We start from the raw sequence: 19,057 nt of genomic DNA on the forward strand, positions 1-19,057 counted from the left end.
AGTACCACTGAAAATGTTGATTTTCACTTTTATTCACATAAAATGTTTTCATGGTTAGATGTGACCATTAGTGCCATTTCACAGAGGCAGAAGTAAGAGCTTTTGTTAGATCAAAAGCTCTAGCCTGGCCCAAATGAAACCAAAAGGATCCATTATTTTAGCTGTGTAAATTATAAAAAAAAATACGTCTCCATTGTAATATGAATAGTGAGTGGTCAAAATGTGTAAGTATTATACTCTGGAAGTTCTTCAGGGGCAGCACATCTTTAATCGGTCTTTTCACAGGATAAACTGAGTCATGAGAGATGATAAAGCAACGACTGTGTGCTGGAATGTTCAGGGTAATTTCGAGGTAATCTTGACCATGCAGTGATGTGCAGGAGCAAAACAGAGGGTAACACCAGAAGCTGAAAGCATTAGTTGTTTGTTTTTTCTCAGGTCCTGCATTTTCTTTCATTTCTTTTGCCAGTTTCTGAAGTCATCTTTGTTAAAAAGCTAATAATAGAGCAGCTTAAGAGAGATACAGCTCAGAAAGACATGAGCAAGTGCAAGGGTACCAGTGGGACAAAGTGATCTTTTCCTGCAAACCAGGACTCTGAAAGGGGGATTTGCTTTAGGACTACATCTGTTCCCTTAGAGGAAGTGAACAGGATGATTGATAAGTCTCCTAGACAAACACATAGCTGGCGTGATGGATGTTGCAGCTACTTGAAAAAGAGCTGCAAGGACAGTGTGAGTCCCCACAGCGGGTGTGGAAATGTATTTAAGCGGTATTGGCACTCACAAAATTGTTGCCTGAAAATTTTAAGGAGTTGAAACAAGAATGTTGTTTGTAGTGATGTTCAGGTATTGTGTTGACAACTGCTATTCCACACACTGAACACCAGGTAAAAATCCATTCTAAAGGCAAGCTATGTTACAGTTTGCATCTGTGAGTGAGCTTGAAAAAGATTGTCTCTTCATTTAGTCGGAGAACATACCCTATGTGTCACAGCCTGTTTTATGGTCACTTTAGGGTTTGTAGGTCATTCATTAAGTGATGTGATTAGCTAAACTGCGTAGTTTATTTACAGTTTGTGCTCTGTGTGTACATGGAAACTGCACATTGCTGTGTTATGTGTATTTCTGGCAGCTGAAGAAGATGATGATGAGGTAGGTGACAATTAAAATCCATCCTATTAAGAATCAATCCTTTCTACATTTCACAGGATGGCTCAGACTTGTGGATGTTTCAAATTCTCATCTTCTCTTGCCTGACTGACCTTTGTGCTGCTGCTTTCTTTTGCTGTTTCTGGAGGCCATGTTTATATCTTTGACACCTCTGTTGTTCCCATACCTGTTCTGTCCCATGTAGCTTTGTGTCACCCTCTTCACTCTCTTAAGTCCATTCCCAGACTCCATTCCCTGGAGCAGTTTCCATTGAGTGACACCACATGGACCATCAGAATTCTTATGTCACAGTTCAGGATGTCCAGTGTGTGGGTGTGCCAGGCTTCAGATGGTTCCATCTGCCAGTCCCCATGACCTATAACTTGATGGAGAGGACTCCTGCTGGTCTGTGGAATTCAAAGTGTCCTTTGCTAGCCCTGAAAGCACTCAAGAATTGGACTTTGAGAAAACAATTTTAACTCTTAGTTTCATTTTTCTCCCCTTTTATTCCCTGTAGAGCTAAGGTACTCAGCATAATGAGAGAGAATTTTAATTAGGGCTTTTAGAAAACTTTCTCAAATTGTTTGTGATAGTTTTCTTGGAAGGCCTTAAAGTGGTGTGCAGTAGGACTTACCTGAAGACACTGGTTGTGAAATGCACACAGCCCTGCTGAAGGAGGGCTCCTGCTCTTGGAAAGATTGTCTTGACAAGCAGGAGAATGTTGAAAATTGCCATGACAAAAACAGGGACAGAGACCAACACCAAACATTCCTGAAAGTGCTTCTTAGCAGTGCTTGGTGATTTTAATATGTCAGTTGTGGTTCTTGAAAAAACACTTTTTACTGGTTTTCTCCTGTGGTTCTTTCCAGTGTAGAGGCAGGATTTCCCAAAAGAGTGTTCAGCAGTGGCAAGTGGCAGCTGGCCCAGGAAACTTCTGCCAGGTGTGCACATGTGTGTGGGGAGGGCAGAGAAGTGCCTGCAGGCAGGCTGCGGGGCTCGGTCCTCAGGGAATTGACTCTTCATCAGTGCTGCAGCAAATTCAAGATACTTAAGGTTTTTCACTGCCCCTCATGATGGGAGAATCTGGCTGAACCTGTTCCCTGGTAGTTGTAAAGTTGTAGAAAGAAGGGAGTGGAGGAGAGCTTCTGAAATATTCCAGGAATGGGATATCCTGGGGAGCTATCCATAGAATTGGGATTGTTCAGCTTAGACACTTGGGGGTGACCTAATTGCAGCCTTCCAGCACCTGAAGGGAGCTTAAAAGAAGTGGTACAAGAGCATGTAGTGACAGGACAAAGGGGAATGGCTTCAAACAGAAAGAGAACAGGTTTAGATTAGATACTGGGAAGAAATTCTTTACTGTGAGGGTGGTGAGGCACCTCGAGAAGCTGTGTGGATGCCCTGTTCCTGGAAGTGTTCAAGGCCAGGTTGGACAGGGCTTTGAGCAACCTACTGGAAGGTGTCTGCCCAAAGCAGGGCAGTTGGAATCAGGTGATCTTTAAGGTCCCTTCAAACCCCAGGCATTCTGTGATTTCCTCAGACTTTATCCTCCTTTAAAAAGTCATCTGTCTTCTCTGAACTCTTGATTTCCTTTTCTGTCACTCATAGAAATCTGGTGTTTTTATTCAATAGTAAAGGCTTGTTCACACTTTGGCACTGCAGTAAAATCAAGACAGGTTCACTGGATTATATGGATGTCTTGTATGGATCCTTTTTGAAAATTAAAACGGCTCTAACTCATTTTGGAAGTAAATTATATTGAAGTGTGCTACATGAGCTCTAAGGAAGCGCAGATGGCTCTAGATTTGATCCTCTTTATACTGAGACTATCCAAAATTCCTGCCTTTAATTCAGGTGGAACTTTGCCTGCACAGGGTCACCGGATTTCTTGGCAGCCCAGGGCTGGGAAGTTCGACTGGATCGAGTTCCTGTAGAAATATCGCTGCAGCCGCTCTTGTGCAGAATCAGAGCCCCCTTTCCCCGCTGCCAGCGTTTCCTCGAGTGAATTTGCTTATTTATTCACCTATTTTGTCAGACTCCTGAGAGCTGCGGGTTGAGTGGCAATCTGCTCCCAGCCCCTAGTGATTTCTGTTTCCCACGCCGGTCGCTGCGGGCTCTGGGCGCTCCAGGAGCCGGCGTGTCCCGGGCGCGGGTGGGAGCGGCCGGAGCCGGGCAGGTGCCGGTGCCGCTGCGGGGCGGGCGCGGTGCCCGGGCAGACGTGGCAGCGCCCGGGGCCGCCCCGGCGGGAGGCGGTGCTGCGGGAGCCGGCGGCGAGGAGGGCCCGGGAGCCGCCAGGTGAGTGGGGTCGGCACGGCGGGGACACCCCCGAGCCGGGATAGGGGAGCGGCCTGAGGCCCGGGGACCGCGCGGGTGGCGCCGGGCTCGGCTCGGCTCTGCCCGCTGCTCCCTCCGGCGTTGCGGAGGCTCGGGCGGGGCGGAGGGAAGGAGGAGAACGGGAGAGAGGAAAGGTAAAAAAATGAAAAAACCGTGGTGGTGGTGCTGGGGGGGCAAAGCTGGAAAAGAAGCAGCCCCCCAAAAAGGTAAAAGAAAAAAAAAAAAGAAAGGCTAATAAAAAAGGGCGTGGGGAGGACGTTGAAAAGAACACAGAACAAAACCAAACAGAAAACCAACAAAAGAAAGGTAAAAGAAAACCAGAAAAGAGGAAAGAAAAGAGAGAAAAAAAAAAAAACAACAAAAAAAACCCCAAACCAAAACAGGGAAACAAATAGGGGGAAAAAAGTGAAAACTTGAGGAAAAAAGTGAATTAAAAAAATTTAAAAAAAGGAAGAGAGGGCAGAGGGGACGGGTGAGTGGGAGCGCTGGCCGGGCAGCCCCGTGTGGCGATGGCCGCAGCCCGCGGCACGAAGGTGTTGGACACGCCGTGGCCTCTGCCAAAGCGAAGCTCTCCGGCCACGGCGGAAAACTGAAGTTGCTGGGGAGAGTCCGGGCTCGTTTCCCACGTGTGATATTCCGCAGCTCTACGGAGATATGTGAAAACAAAAACGAGCTCGGTAATTGTCCTGGCTGTGCAGTAAATGAGTAACTGGGAATAGCCAAGCGCTGCTCGGTGTGGCGTTACCTTTGTTGCACTGATGGCTGCTTTATTTCCCTCTAATTCCGCTTTCCTAAAAGGCTCCTAAATTAGGTGTTTTCAAGAGCTTGACCCAGAGAGGAGTTGAAGGGACTTATTAAAACTAAAATGCTGTTGGCTGCTGGGTCCCTCGGGAGGAGAGGCTTTAGGAGCACCTCCTCTGGCGAGCACGGAGGCTTCGGAGGTCGTGGGACCACACGCAGTTGTGCTTGGGAAGGCGTTAACCTTTCCTCTTCAAAATCAGCCAGCTGTTGAGTAGCTCAGAGCAGCGACGCTTAGCTCAGAAGCAGCTTTAATGTGATGATTAATAAAATAGTGCTTTGAAAGGATATGGAGGGCACAGGAATTTAATCTATAGGAATCTGGTTTTGCAATTAAATATAGAAGTGTTGCAGGAAAAGGAGATGAGCTTTTGTAAAGTTTCTGCAAGACTTGCTAATGCTCTTCTGCTCCCTTGAGTGCTAAATGATATGGAAAGATTAAAACAGACGTTTGTCTTTAATTTATAGACTGGTTAGTGTATTTGGCAGAAACTTCAGGAAAAATAACAGCAATTTACTTTCAAGTTAGAGGCTCAGTTATATTAGAGGAAAATTGTGTCTGTTTATTTATCCTGCTGGTGTGTATAGCAGGAAAAGCTTCCTCGGGGTTGGTGACCTGGAGATAAAATAGCACCCAAAAATAACCCTGTGCTGATAGAGTACTGTGTGGGGCAAGAGGAGAGTGCCTGCCCCAAGGAGTTTCCACTCACAGACCCTAAATTGCAGAAATACTTTCATGTTCATGGATTGGGATGTGGCTGTGTGCGTTTGTTCAGCTCCCACCTCTGTGCTTTACACCCCCTCCAGTGTTTGCTTTGGCTACCTCGTAGGGACCAATGCACCCATGAGTTGTGGTGGGATGTAAATAATTATATAATTGGGTAATAAGATTTTTAAGAGGTTGGAAAATGCCACAGAGGAGCAGTAGTGCAGAGGCAATTTCCTGGGATTGTGGAAGAAGATCTTAAACCAAGGTGAGCAGTAGCTGAGCAGAAAGAGCCCCAGAGCACAGGGCAGGAGAAGGGTTTTAAAGCAGAGAAAAAGGAAGGAAATGGTGAGATAAGGGGATTTAAATGTCTAGGCAGGTAATATTTCTTGCTAGGTGTGCTTCAGTCTAAAATCCATGCGTGCAGCTTTTCTTTCTGCATTTTGCAAGTTTCATATGGGTAATATGGGTGCATCACACCTATCCACATAATGTTACACACCAGGCACGCTGGGCGAGTCACTTCAGCCCTGAGCTACTGTAAGGGGTTGGAGCCATCTCCTTCTGATGCCCTTGGAGTGGTTTAGGAGAGCTGCAGCCTCCCTGTTTCTCCACATCTAGATGGGACTGCTGCAGCAGACTGGAGTTTGGATGACCCCAGTGAATGCTTTTACTGAGTCAAGTCTTTGTTGAGGAAGGAATGCACTGGGGATTCTTAGGAGAATATGACTATTCAATTGTAATCTTGTTTCACGTTGTGTATTTTCTTCCATTTTTTATTACTGTGGCTGTTTGAAAAAAAGCATGAGCTTTGTTTCTTTGGAGTTCATCTACTCCTGCTGCTTTTGCCCTACTTGAAGCCCCAATCTCCCTGTGACAGAAACCATTTGGGATGTTGTGAAGGGTTATTTGCTTCAAGAAATGTGGAGGCAACAGCAGGGCATCAATGAACTCTTATGTCTTTGGTGCTGCTTAACTGGCTATGTGGGCAGGGCAAAGAAAAACCTCCCATGCTGGCCATTGTACCCCAGCTGCAGGAGACCTTCTGCAACTGAAACACTGTGGTGGAGCAGCATCTGCTTTGGTTATTTAATACTGGGTATTCCAAAGTAGAGTAATAAGGGCAGGGTGGTGAAAGGCTTTCAGACCCTGGTGCAGAAATCCTGAGTGACACAGAGTAGTTTCTGTATGTCTGTCCCTGTGCAGTAGGCAAAGCACATTTCTGTTGGATTCCTGCCCTGTGCCCGTGATTCATTTGGTCTCTGGTCTCAGGTAAGGTGTCCAGCCACTGGTACAAGCCTTGTGTGATCATGGTTGGCCCTTGTAAGCATGTGGGCTCAGCTGGCCAGCAAATTACCAGCCCCAGGAGAGCCGATGATCCAGATCCAAACTGCCCTCTCCACATTTGTGGAGCAAGTCTTGCTCCCCTCTGGCTGCAGCCCTCTTTGTCTTACCTAGGCATGATGTACTCTACTGAGGAATAGCCAAAATGTCTCTCTTGACACCTGGTGTGGGAGACTGTGGGTGACTGAATGCACTGGCAGGACCTTGGTCTGCAAAAGGCACAGCTGAAGGAGATGTGATGAAGGCTGTGAAGTGATGAGTGGTGCTGGGAAGTGAATAATCCGTGTGTCCTATGTCACTGGAGCACAGGAACATGCAACGACATTACCAGGCACCAGATTTAAAACCAACGAGAGGAAATGCATTTTGCAGACAACACTGTGGAGCTGTGGAGCCAGTGCTACAGGATGCTGGGGTTAGATTTGGAAAAGGCTGCCAAGAGCTGTTAAATGTGTGGCTGATGGTGGAGCCTGTGCTGGAAGCAGGGCTTGGGAGAGTGCTGGAGGAGCATTGCTCTCTGCTTGCTGTGGTGTCACTCTGGTTCAGCTACAAGCTGCTATTGACTGTGTGGACAATGGCATTGTGCTTTGGCAGACTAAGAAAGCAGCGGTCGTGTCTTTCATCTTTTCTGCTTTCACAGTAAAGCTGGAATAAAACCATGAATCTTCTACAGTGGAGGGCCCAGCACTGCAGGAATTTGACTGAGCTGACCTTCCACTCAGAGCAGCTTCGCCTGTGGCTGTGTTAGAGCTGTGCTTTGGGCAGGCGGAGGTAGAGCGGAGGGGACGATGTTCAGCCGGAATGGCGCTCGAAGTGAGGGATACGTTCAAGAGCTCTTCCATGAGGAAGCCCAGCAGGTATGTCAGAGAGCCATTTCCTTTCCCAAATTTCTATCTCCATGGCCTCTGCACTCCTGGTCACCTCTGTGGCAGGGAAAGTAACAAAACTGCCCTTCGTTTTGCTATGTAAATCTGAGGTGTATGACTTGGAAAGAGGAGACTCGATTTCCAGAAGACAAGAGGAGGCAGTTGCCACAGGAAAACTGCAGTTTCCCTGGAGATTCAGATCTTGGTTCCAACAACTCTGGTAAATCATTATGCCCCAAGTCCCAGAGTCCCACATCTCCTGGAGAAGCAAAGGATCCTGGTCAGATATGACTGCGATGGGAAGACCATCTTAACCTACTCTGTTGGTCAGAGCTGGTCCAGCCTGGTTTGTCATATCCTCTAAGGGGCTTCTCCCATGCACTGAGGACCCTGCTTGCCTTGGTGGAGTGTTTGGTAGGGATGGGAGGAGAAGCACAGTGTGAAGCTGCAGGCTCTGGGAAGGACCCTTGAACTTGGTTCATGCATTGGGGTTAATTCACTGAGGCACAATAGGGTTCTGTTGCTGCTTATCCTATAAGAATATAAACAGGGTATTTTAGGGAGCTCTCTCTTTCAGGGCCCAGGCATCCCAACAGCCTGACAGCCCTTCATCTTAGGGACAACTTACAGCAAAGGAGTGTCTTAGCAGCTGTTGGTGGCCATCCCCCTGCTGGTGTCTGGCTCTGGCCCCATTTGTGCAGCCTGCCCTTAAAACATGACAGGTAAACCCAAGGCTTTGCTTTTCTCTAGGTGTCTCAAACACAGACCAAGCCCTGGTGGAAGATCCAGCTGTTTGTATGGGAGCCAGTGCTTTTTGGAACGTGGGACGGGGTCTTCACCTCCTGCATGATCAACATTTTTGGAGTTGTTCTTTTCCTGAGGACAGGATGGCTTGTGGTGAGCGAGCACTGACTTGGTTGAATGTTTAAACAGACATTTTCCTCTGCCCCTCCTTACCTTGTACCCCCATCACCACCCAAATGTTTTGGATTCTGTGCTCTTCGTTATAGATGTTGCTCACGCTCTCTGGTATTTTGTAGCTTTTCAAGAAGTTCCACTAAAATGTGCAGCTGAAGTGGTCTGTGTGAGTGGTTTCCTCTCTTACCTTTCAGAAAGATAAAGGATAAAACAACCAGCCTTGACAATGAACAGGGACACCCTTGTGTTGTGTTGTTGAGGAGAAATTAGCACTTTTCAGGTAAAGTAATTACAACCACTCATCCATCTTCCCAACACCACTGATGGAGTTCTCTCCCAAACATGCCAGTGTTGGAGTCCCTGATTTTTTGAATGGGGAATGCTCAGTCAGATGAAATTGTCATTGTTATCAAAGGATCTTCCACCGCTGGGTCCTTAATAGTATCTCACTGAGGGCCAGAGCCTGGGATACTGTCCCCTCCTGGTGCAAAACCTTGTATTATGCCTCAAAATTTCCCCTTAGAAGAAAGAAAGCTTCCCCAGAGATGGATGGGACTTGAGCTTCAGGCAGAGTTCTTTGTCACAGGCATGGTGAACACCTTCCAAAAGGAGCAGGAAGACACTTGCACTCTGTACTGAAAATTGCTTTGCTGGAGGTGTTGAGGGGAGCTGCAGTTGTCGTGGTGGAGAAGTTGGGATGATTTTTTAGCTTCCTTTTCCTTCTGATTTTATTTCCTCCACATCTCCTTGGAAAGCAAGTTACTTCTGGAGCAAACACAAATATAAATAAAGCCAGTAAATAAAAGAAAAACGGAACCAGCTGGAAGCTAGCATGAAAGGGAAGGGAGGAGAAGTCAGGGTTGGCAGAGAGCTCCCCTGGCAGAGGACAGTCATATGTTGAGCTATTCCCAGAGTCAGGCTTTTGCTATAAATTTCCAGAGCTGGAGCTGGGGCTGGTGAAGCTTTGCAGTTCCAGGGGACCTAATCTTGCTGAAATGTTCAGCAGGGATTGCTGCTGCACTAACCCCTTCCAGCATGCATGCATAAATAAGCATCAGTATTTAATGGGGGCTTTTTCTTCCCACTTTCTCTGCTTGCTATTGTTGCTGTGAGTCCAGCATTTCCCCTTGGTCCTAGTGCTAACCCTTTGTTCTGTAGGAGCCATTGGATTGTCCTTTAACTGCTGCCATAGCCTGGTACCACCTTTCTGGAAAAGCCCAAGGCTAAGTGAATGTTTGCATATGTTCACTTTTTTTTCTTTTTTTAACTGAAGCATATAATGTTTATTAACCATTTAACCTGGGGTAAGCAGCTGAAGAAAAAGAACAATTGTCCTTTTAAAAAGAAGTATGGGATTGGGTTGTGGTGCTGACCCGACCACAGCTGTGTTTATAGCAAGCCTTGGCTCTGTTCCCCACTGACCAGATAACACCCCTGTCAAAGGCGGCAGGATGCTGAACCAAAATAGGGTTTTATGATGATAGCAACATCCTGGATCTGTTTCTTTTTTTCTCACAAAAAAAAAAAAGAGAAAAGGAAAAGAAAATCTGGGATTTCAACCAACCCCAGAGAGAAGGAAAGCAGCCTTTTAGTGCTGGTGATAAAAACCCCATCGCGGCTAGTGTGACCTCAGAGATGAGTATTGCTGGAGCAAGGTTGGAAAGAGGGGATGGCCTGGAATATGAGTAAAAGTAAGAGAAGACAGATGTTAACAAAGCACTGGGCACTGGAGGAGACTTCTGACTGCTGTGCACTGGCCTGAGTGATTTGTCAGCAGGGGAAGGTGGGCTGGAGCACAAGGGAAAACTCCTGACCCTGGAAAATAAATTACAGCCATGTGTGAGAGAGTGGGAAGGTCCTGAGCTCAGAAGAGTTTTTAAATTCTTTGGGAGGTACTAAGCACCTTCTCTTTTTGAAAATCTGACCCTGAATAGCAAACTGAACCCCAAAAAGGAGTTTTGCTGGTCCTTAAAACTGCCAACGGGGACCTGCAGCTGTGTTTGTTCAGAGGCTTTTTCTCTTTGCCCCACAGTGGGACTGTGGCGGGTGCAGCAGCTCCTCCTGGGTCCCTCCCTCTGCCCCAAGCAGGAAGGGTTTTTTTTTTCCATGGGGCTGAATCCTGTGCAGAAAAGTCCCCCGAGTCCAGGCAGGGCGAGAGCCACCTGCCACTCTGCGTACGCCCTGCAGATAAGGGCCGGCGCACGCCGCTTTATGAGAGTGTTATTTATCTTCCACGCTGTGTTGCCTTTGGGGTTTTGTTCTTTGGGATCTCATTGTTTGGAAGGATCAGAGCTTTCAAAGGTAAATGTTCTGAAAAATTAAAATGCAAGCTTGATGCTGTTAATAAATCAGTCGTTGCAAATCCCAGGGGTTCAATTTTGAAACTACTTTTTGTTATGAAAGTGTTTTTTATTTTTAAGCATGTTATTCTAAACCGTGCAGACAGGCAGTGATCCTATGGTGGCTGAATCATTGTTTGACCTCATTCCTTTTAAACCAGAGGACAAAATCAGTGATTCATGGAGGAGCCCGTTGACAGAGCAGAACCTGCTCATGCAAAAGTCTGCCCAGCCCCAGGCTCGAGGACAAGACGGGTTCTCATCAAAGGGGTGCCAATAAAGGCTGTAAATTTGGCAATCAATTATGTTAATTAGACAAGTAGGGGTGTCTGTGTGTGTTTCTTTTAATCTGTAATGACTCCAGATTCATAGATCACTAGTGACTAGAAGTGGGTTGGTTCTTATTTTGTCCCAGCATATTGGTGTGAATTAATCTTTATTAGATTATTTTTTTTTTCATTCCAGGGAAACACTGGCATTGTAATGGGCATGTTTCTGGTGTCCTTTGTTATTCTGGTTGCCCTGGTGACAGTCTTGTCTGGAATTGGGGTGTGTGAGAAGTGCAGCATTGGAAGTGGAGGAGTCTACTCCATGATTTCTACTGTTCTTGGAGGTCAAGTAGGGGGCACCATTGGCCTCCTTTACATTTTTGGCCAGGTAATTTTAAAAAGTTATTCAAAGAAAATTTGGAAACTTTGCAATGCTGATATTAATCTTGTGCTGTCCTGCTGCAGAAAGCAATGTTTCAAGTAAAACCTGGGTAATGCTGCACCATGCTGGACGATGTGGGAGAACACCACAGGGAGCACTCAGCCCCACGCTGCTCCCCAGGAGCGAGCCTGTGCATGCCAATGTGCTGCCTGCCGTGGGTCACCCTGCTGGAGGAGCTGAGTGCCTGGACAAGCCATGCAGGACATGTCCTCCCATCCCAAATTACCCCCATTGCCAGGACATGCCCTTGCTGGCGGGAGAAATTAAATGAAGCAGGAGAGGTCAGGGTGGCCAAGCAAAGCTCAGTGAGTGGCTGTGGGCTGGCAGGTTGGCCCTGGTGTGCTCCACATACCCTTAGGGGTTGGGCAAGCCTTGGCTGCTTCTCTGTGGGAGCCAGCAGAATGGAGCTAGCTTGGGAGGAGAGCTGGGCAGGGGTAAGGGCCACAGCTAATTGACTTCTTGTGAGCCAAAAGTCACAGTTCCAGATTTTCTGAAAGATCCCAAGGAGCTGTTGTGGTGGTGAAGCACAAAAATACACACGTAGTATACAAAAAGAATGGAAAATAATCACTTAAGCCTGCAGTAACTTAACCCTCTCCCCCCATAAAGATGTTATGAACAGTAAAAATGTGGTGAGCAGAGAAGCATTTTTATGAAGGTTTGTTTCTAACTGACTAGCTTACAGCAATCTCCAAACCCCCTTAATAGCCCCCAAACCAAAAATAATCCCCTCTTCTCCTTTCACTCCAGATTAAAAGCAAGTGTCCATAAAATACGAACTGAACCCAGTTACAAGCCAAGATATGGAAATGGGCCACACATGAGAATCCTTCCTGTCATATTTTCCACTCTTGCTCTCCGAGAGGACCCCATCTGTGAAAGCAATCAGGTTGCAGCCTGTCCTGAGGGTCGTAAAAGCTGGACTGCAGCAGTCCTGGCCCCTGGCTTGGCATCCCATGTGCACAGGGGCTGCAGGCTGGGAGCTGGCAACTCACCTGAAATCGCTTTGCCTGCTCCTGAAAGCTGCTGATGCCTTTCCTTTCTCAGCTGTGCTTTCTGCCCAATGTGCCCTGCACCAGCTGTGGGCTGATCCCCTGCTACAGGATGCTCAGGGGGTGCTGTGACCTCTGTCATAAGGCAACTGCTGCCAGAAATGGGGTACTCCCTATTCCCTGCTCTGACTTGGGCAAGTGAGGAATGACTGGACACATCCTGCAGAGAAAGACTCTCAGGGTGTAGTTCCCCTGCTCTGTGTCTGCCTGTGATAGAAGTGAATCCTCCAGGATCTCCAAGTTGTAGGTGTCAGAGTCTGAACATCTGAATGCCATCAGCCTTGCTGAGAACCACACAAATCCTGCAGCTCCTGGGTATGAGCCAGGTTGTCCTGAACATCCTCAGTGAAGCAGTGCTGGGTCTGTCCCAGGTGGGGGATCTGCAGTGGGTGAGGGTTCTGCTCTGCTGTCTTGGGTGGGGGCCTTCTCCCTTCCAGTCATGTGGGAGCTGCACATCCCTCATCCGTGGGCAGGGATGGTGGGGTTGCAGGACCCAAGACATGTCACACCAGCCACATCCAATTCAGCTGTCTGCCCTGACATGGCTTTCCAGGGATACCATGCCATAGAAAGGGCTGTTACTGAAATGTCAGCTACTGGGAATTTCTGGAGGGAAACATCCTGATATTTTGGATTGTTGTCCTGCCGTGGTGTTTGAGGCCTGAGCCTGTGCTACAGCTGTCCTGTCCTGCAGGGTCTCGGCCCCTCGGGGCAGAGTGCGTGTCCTGTCCTGCTGCAAGGCAAACAGGCAGCTTTCCTGGGAGCTCAGGGAGGCACAGCTCACACAACCTGCTCTCCTCCAAAGTGTGGGCTCCGTTCCAGCAGCGAGATGGGGAGCCGGTGAAACGTCAGAGTTTGTGTCCAAACTAAACACCGAGTTAAAAATAACCCCCAGGAGGCAGTGAAGGGGGAAACAAACTGCTGTTCTCCAGGCAGGTGTTGAACTGGGACCCTTTCCTCCAGAGAAACAGAGGAAACATAGAAGTTGACTCATCCTTTTCTCAGAGAAGCCAGTGTGGTTTCTCCTGGAGTGTTAATAGAGGGGAGATGTTACAGTGGAACATATGCCCCTAGCAGCCAGCCTTCCTGTTTGCCCAGGCAGTAGCTCTGCTGCCTTGGCAGTGTACTGTCTTACAGCAATGAGGTTCAGTCCCTGCAGGCCAGAGTGACATTAAAGGTTGTGCTGTGACAGCAAAAGTCTGTCTGTCTGTCTGTCTGTCTGTCTGAACAGAGGCCCCCACAGCCCAGCAGGCTGTGGATGGGGATCCCTTTTTGTCCTGCAGGGCACTCACAGAGCTGTGTCTTTCAGTGTGTTGCAGGTGCCATGTACATCACTGGCTTTGCAGAGTCCATTGCAGGTGTCCTGAGCCTCAGCAACATCTGGGCAGTGCGTGGCATCTCCCTGGCTGTCCTGCTCGGCCTGCTGGGAATCAATCTGGCTGGGGTGAAGTGGATCATCAGGCTCCAGCTCCTGCTGCTCTTCTTGCTGGCTGTCTCAACACTGGACTTTGTCATTGGGTCCTTCACACACCTTGATCCAGGTAAAAGTGGGGGTTTATTGCATTGGGGTCAGCAGGCATTAGTTCCCTGGGGTTTTCTCCTTAGCTGTGTTTGTGAAGTGACACTCACTTGGACAGTGGTAGAGTTCAGAGCTTCCAGATGTGTGCCCTGTCCTTTGGTACTGATCTTTTAGAGATAACCCGTAATTCTGCAAGAAGTGTTTCCAGGGCATGCCTTATTTATTTAGGTGTTTAACCCCAGGGACTGAGCTCTCAGTTTTTGCTCTTGTTATGTTTCACTTGGAGGTTTTCTAACAGAGAGCATCTGTGTTTGCAGTGTTCTTTGTAGCCTCTGCTGCCTAACTCAGCATTAAACATTGTGCCCATGAAAATGGAAAATTGTGAATTTGAGCTGTGCTGATCTTGTCTGGAGACCTCTGAGGTCACTTAGAGCCTGGCTGTGCTGTGCTGTCCACTCTGCTGGGTCTGCTGCCCAGGGCTGTACTGGGGGTCCGAGGAGGGAGCTGCCTGAGGTGAGGGCAGGTGACCTCTGGGGTTTCAAGGACCCACGAGTGGGAGTTCTCCTGCTAACTTTTCCCAGACTGAGTTCAGCCTGCAGCGACAGCTCCAGCTCAGGCAAGGGGGAGAGGTTCAGGGCTCCCACCTGCAGCCCTGCACACACCAAGTCCTGCTCCCTCTCTTCTATTTGCTGAGAAACACATCTCAGCACGCCGCAGCCACTCCAGCAATAATGACGTGTAATTAGCAGAGCAAACAGAAGGTGTCACCTTTTTCTTGGCTTCCTCTGTGTCCAGCAGCACCTTGGGGGGTTGCGAGTGACCTACTAAAGTGAGTTTAAGGAAGGACCTTCAGTTTTCATTGACAGCTGTGTTTCAGCTGCTGGCAGGAGGTGTCAGGGGGGTACTCGTAGCACCGATGGCACAGGTGCCATTCCTGCTGCTGTTTTATCCTGCTGCCGCTGTCGTGTGCGAGGACGCTGGGGTGGGGGCAGAAGCTGCTGCTCCCCCGTCAGACAGAGCCTTATGGAAAGGCATTTACACTTTATATTTAGCATGTAGGAAATGCCCCAAATGAGAGCCTGTGAAAGTTTCAGCAATACCTGTAAATGAGAATGGAGCAAGGACAGTTGTGGTGTGTTTTGCAGAGGAAGCAAGCGACCTGCTCCAAACAGCTGCGTTTCATAGGAAGTTGTTTTCTAGAGGAAACGGGGCTGGAGGGGAGTGTGTTGTATTTTCCTTGTGCTCGTAGTAGACCTTTCTAATAGTAGAGAAAAATGAATACTCCAGGTGAGACCCGATTGTAGGAAAGTGAACATAGGACCAGGAGGCAAGAATTAAAGGAATATAAACATCAGCAGGAAACGTGCCCAAGTGGAGGCCAACATAGCTGTCTTTGATTTCCTCCAATGCCAAACACTGTCATATTCTTCTGACAGAAAATAGAGAAAGGAAGAGAAACGAGTCAGCTGAGCATTGCAGTTTAGCCATGCCTGACTAAAGAGAGGAGGGCTTCCAGGGCAAGAAGGACATCGGGCTGATGGTGGCCGTATCCCAGTAGCCCAGAGCAGAGCTGTCCTAGGGTGGGACAGTGCCAGGGGAGAGCCGTGGGATGGTTTCAGCGCTTCCACAGACGCTTCCCTGTGCCAGTAATTTGGGATGGGAGTTTTCCCTCCAGCCTGGGCGGGGGGGTCCTCCCAAGTGCTGCATTTCCCCAGCAGACCTCTGAGTGGTGTGTGAGCACCGAGGCTGAGCGCTGGGCTCCCCGGAGCCTCCTCACGCCGGGCTGCCCGCTTTCTGTGCGGCAGGGATGGATGGGTGGATGCATGCCTGACTCTCGGGATTGCAGCCACCAGCAAAGCATCCCTCCTGCAAGGAGCCTGCAGGCGGGACATGCGGGTGCAGCTGCAGCCTCCGGAGCCAGCTGATGGCAAGGGCAGGGTGCAGTGCATCAGAGCCCAGCACGGGGGGAAGCATTTGAGAGCCCTTAGGGGTGGGTGTTCCACTGATCTGCTCTTCACAGCCCTCAGGAACGTGCAGTTGTTCTCAGTTTGGTTCTGTGGCTGCAGCAGGACCTGAGATGCAAAGGCAACGTGCAGGGAGAGGTGGTTTTTGGAGCTGTGAGCTGGATTGTGGCTGACAGCTTGTCTGGGTCGTGTCCTTGTTTATGGCAGGTTTATGAGGTTTCAGTTCGCAGCCTTGGGTCTCGGTCTCTGACCCTGCAAAATAGGGCTTGTGCAGTCATCCTGCCTTTACTGCCATGGCAGCCTTTTCCCTCTCTTAACATTTCCAAGTGCTGCACACATACCGAAGGACTGCACATCTGCCAAGCAGCAGTAACTTGAATTTAAATAATCTCCAGGAATGCCTGTCCATCTTGAAGGTCTTAACTGGCTGCCTTTGTGTGGTTGTGCTGGGTGGAGTCCCCTGCTCTTCTCCCCATTCCCGCAGCTCACACCCAGGCACACACCAAATCGGATATTGTCCAAGCACTCACTCCCTTCCTGTGGTTTGCTTTTATTTTTAGTCTGAGGACGGAGCATGTTTACACAAAAGGGGGCTTCTCAGCAGGGCTTCCTGCTGCTCTTTCTCCTTTTTTTTTTCCTCTCTCTTGCTGTGGCTCACTCATGCGCCAAGAGCCACCCCGACTCCTGCAGCCAGGAGCTGGGACTGGAGGAGATGAGTGGCTCCAGGGGGCAGGGAGTGCTCTGGGTCACTTGTCCAGATGCTGCTGACCCCTCTGGGCCTCCCAGCCTGCTTGCTACCAGGCTACCCTGTCCCTCTGCCTGGCCCCCAGGGCTCTTGCTCCTTTCCACAGGCTGCCTGCAGGGTGGGGTGGGACTCGCTGATTTTTTGGAGTTAATCCTAAATCCTCCCTTGGCTTCAGCTGGCACTTCCCCTGGGGCTTGGTCAGAGTCCCAGGCTGGGATCTCTGCCAAGGGTGGGTAGGGAGGAGAGGGGCTCCCTGTCCTGTCTGAAAACCAACCTCCTCGAGCTGTATCTGGCCTCTTACCTTAAAATTCAGTCCCTCCTCCAGAAGCAGAGACCCCTGTGCTCCTTCCTTCAGACAGCAGACATCCCTATTCCCTTTCTCCCTAGGAACAGGTTAGTGTTTTTAGCAAACCTAACACAGGTGAATTGAAATCAGTCAGCTTTTTCAACCCATCACCCAGACCTGGCACTTGCTACAGATTTTCATAGCAGCAGTGCAGAGTTGTTTTGGCTTGTGTATGTGTATTTTAATGATGGAGGTCCATACCCCAAAATCAGGCTGAGTTATTTTAGGAGGAGCAGTGAAAGTAGAGGAGAGGATGCTCCTCTCCCCGACCAGCTCCTCAGAACAGTATGTGAAACTTTCTGGCCTTTTCACGTCCCGAACGTTAGAGTCACGGAAAAAAGAAGATAAGCCATCCGTTAATGCCCACTATTTTATTTTCCTAGCATATCTCTGCTAATTTTTGTGTAGGGTGACTCCCAAATACTCCCTTCCAATTAGGCGCCTGCTTTCCTGTTTTGGTGGTGACTCCCAGGTGCCCTGTGAAAGCTGTGGGAGCTCCTGGGGCGGCCATCCCTGGGAGGGCTGCTGTTAATTTCGTTCTGCTTTGATGGGGAGATGAAAGCAATCACAATGTGAGCAAAAGGGGCCCAAGAACAGCCTCTGAAATGCCTGGTGGGGGAAAAAAATAAATTATCTTGTTAGAAATTCAGTAATTGTTAGCAATTCAGTAATTCCCCTTGGACTGGGGTTCCCTTGTCCTGCTGCAGATGGTACCACGTGGCTGGGGTGAGCGTGGAGCTTGGCTGTGTGAGGCTAAACCCCTCTCCTCAGGCTGGAAAATCTGGGTAGTTCATTTCTCAGGGATGCAGGGAGGTTTGAAAGGCATATTGCTGTCAGGGTGCTTCTTCTTGGGATTCTTTTCTATGCAAACCACATCCTTCACATCACCCACTTGGGTTTCAGCTTCCCAAAGCTGCTCACACAGAGCCCAGAAAACTCATTTATCATCTTCATTTATTCCTCTGAGGGCAAGTGCTTTGGAGGATTCCTCCTCCTCCAGTGTTCTATGACCAAGCTGGGGAGCTGATGCAGTCCTGTGGGTACCACTGGTGAGGATCTGTGGGAGATGAGTTTTGCCTGGAGCTGCTCTGGCAGACAGGGAACCTGCAATTGTTGAAGTGATTTATGTATATAGACACTGTGGTGTCGTAAAGATCCCTCAAATGCTGCCTCTGGGGCTTCGGTGGAATGAATTAATTAAAAATATTGCCACAGATTGAATATGAGAGTGATCAAAGCATTCTAATCAGGGGCTTCTGCTTGGCTCTGGGTTGTTTTATTTTATTTTTGGGCATGAGGGGTGTGCTCCAATATCATAAGAGAGGGTGCAGGAAGGATGTGTGTGTCAGAAGATGATCTGCAGCAAATCCCAGAGGCTTTATCCAGGCTGATTGCTGACTTCCTGGCCTGAGACACATCTGGAAACTGGCATCAAATCCCAAGTAGAAATCACTGTGCAAACGGCAGTAGAAAAAAAATAAAATCCCACTTTGCTGCTGAACAAGGTACGCACCGTGGTGAGTAAAGGCAGGAGGCTGCTAATACACTCTTTATTTATTAAAAAACATGGGATTGCTTTCCCCAGGTTTTTCCAATTATAGTGCATTGAATGGCCCTGACATCACTCTTGAGTCGGGGCCAGCCTATTCAACAGTCTGGCGAAGACATTTATTAACTGGTTACCTGCCAATTGTCTGGGCTAGGAGCTGCGGGACAGATGTGTTTTGGAAAGTGATAACATTGTTAGAGGCCTTATTTAGATAGTGAGAGGAAAGCTACACCACTCTGCCCAGGTTCTCTGAAGCAGGTATTTAAAGCAGTTTATTTAGAACTAAAAACCAAACCAGTTGTGTTGAGCTGTAACTCTGCAGCCCTGTTTGCGGGTGGGTTTTCACGTTGTTTCCACGCTGGAGGACATCCAGCGGCAGGGCTGCGTTGAGGAGCAGCAGTCTCGATTGCCGGCGGATGCTCAGGTGTCAGCGCAGCTGCTGCCGGGGCTGGGACCGGCATCCCGGTGTCCCTGCTCTGCCGAGACCTGGCAGGACTCCTGAGCCTACCGCCCCGAGGCATCTCCCAGGAGGTGGGTAAAGAGGGGAGGAGGGCTCAGGGTTTGCGGTCCCGCCCTCCTGCACCGACTGGGCTGCGCTGGGGATGGATGCCATGTGCTTCCAATCTGCTCCTAAACATTTCCAGTGATGGATCCTTTGCTGCATCCTTGGGGACCCTGCTCTAGTCACACCTATCCCAGGCTAACCCCCATTCCTGC

The 19,057-nt window shown here is 48.9% G+C and overlaps 1 protein-coding gene across 3 annotated transcripts in view; it reads left to right on the plus strand.

Moving 5' to 3' along the window:
- The first annotated feature begins 3,310 nt into the window (after positions 1 to 3,310).
- The window catches only part of SLC12A8 (solute carrier family 12 member 8), a 50,772-nt gene continuing 35,025 nt past the window's right edge, over positions 3,311 to 19,057 (plus strand). The window contains exons 1-5 of one of the 3 annotated variants that reach the window (XM_005519641.3): positions 3,311 to 3,444; positions 6,972 to 7,188; positions 7,948 to 8,094; positions 10,920 to 11,111; positions 13,527 to 13,758. In XM_005519641.3, the coding sequence (XP_005519698.2) occupies positions 7,120 to 7,188; positions 7,948 to 8,094; positions 10,920 to 11,111; positions 13,527 to 13,758 (640 nt within the window). In that variant the 5' untranslated portion in view covers positions 3,311 to 3,444; positions 6,972 to 7,119. Of the gene's footprint in view, positions 3,445 to 6,971; positions 7,189 to 7,947; positions 8,095 to 10,919; positions 11,112 to 11,915; positions 12,533 to 13,526; positions 13,759 to 19,057 lie in introns of those variants that run through there. The other 2 variants (XM_088058909.1, XM_088058910.1) reach the window with 2 other exon arrangements.

This window comes from Pseudopodoces humilis, chromosome 8 (genome assembly GCF_049639895.1).
Source record: "Pseudopodoces humilis isolate 2021_Gansu_Grassland_sample_001 chromosome 8, ASM4963989v1, whole genome shotgun sequence".
NCBI lineage: Eukaryota > Metazoa > Chordata > Aves > Passeriformes > Paridae > Pseudopodoces > Pseudopodoces humilis.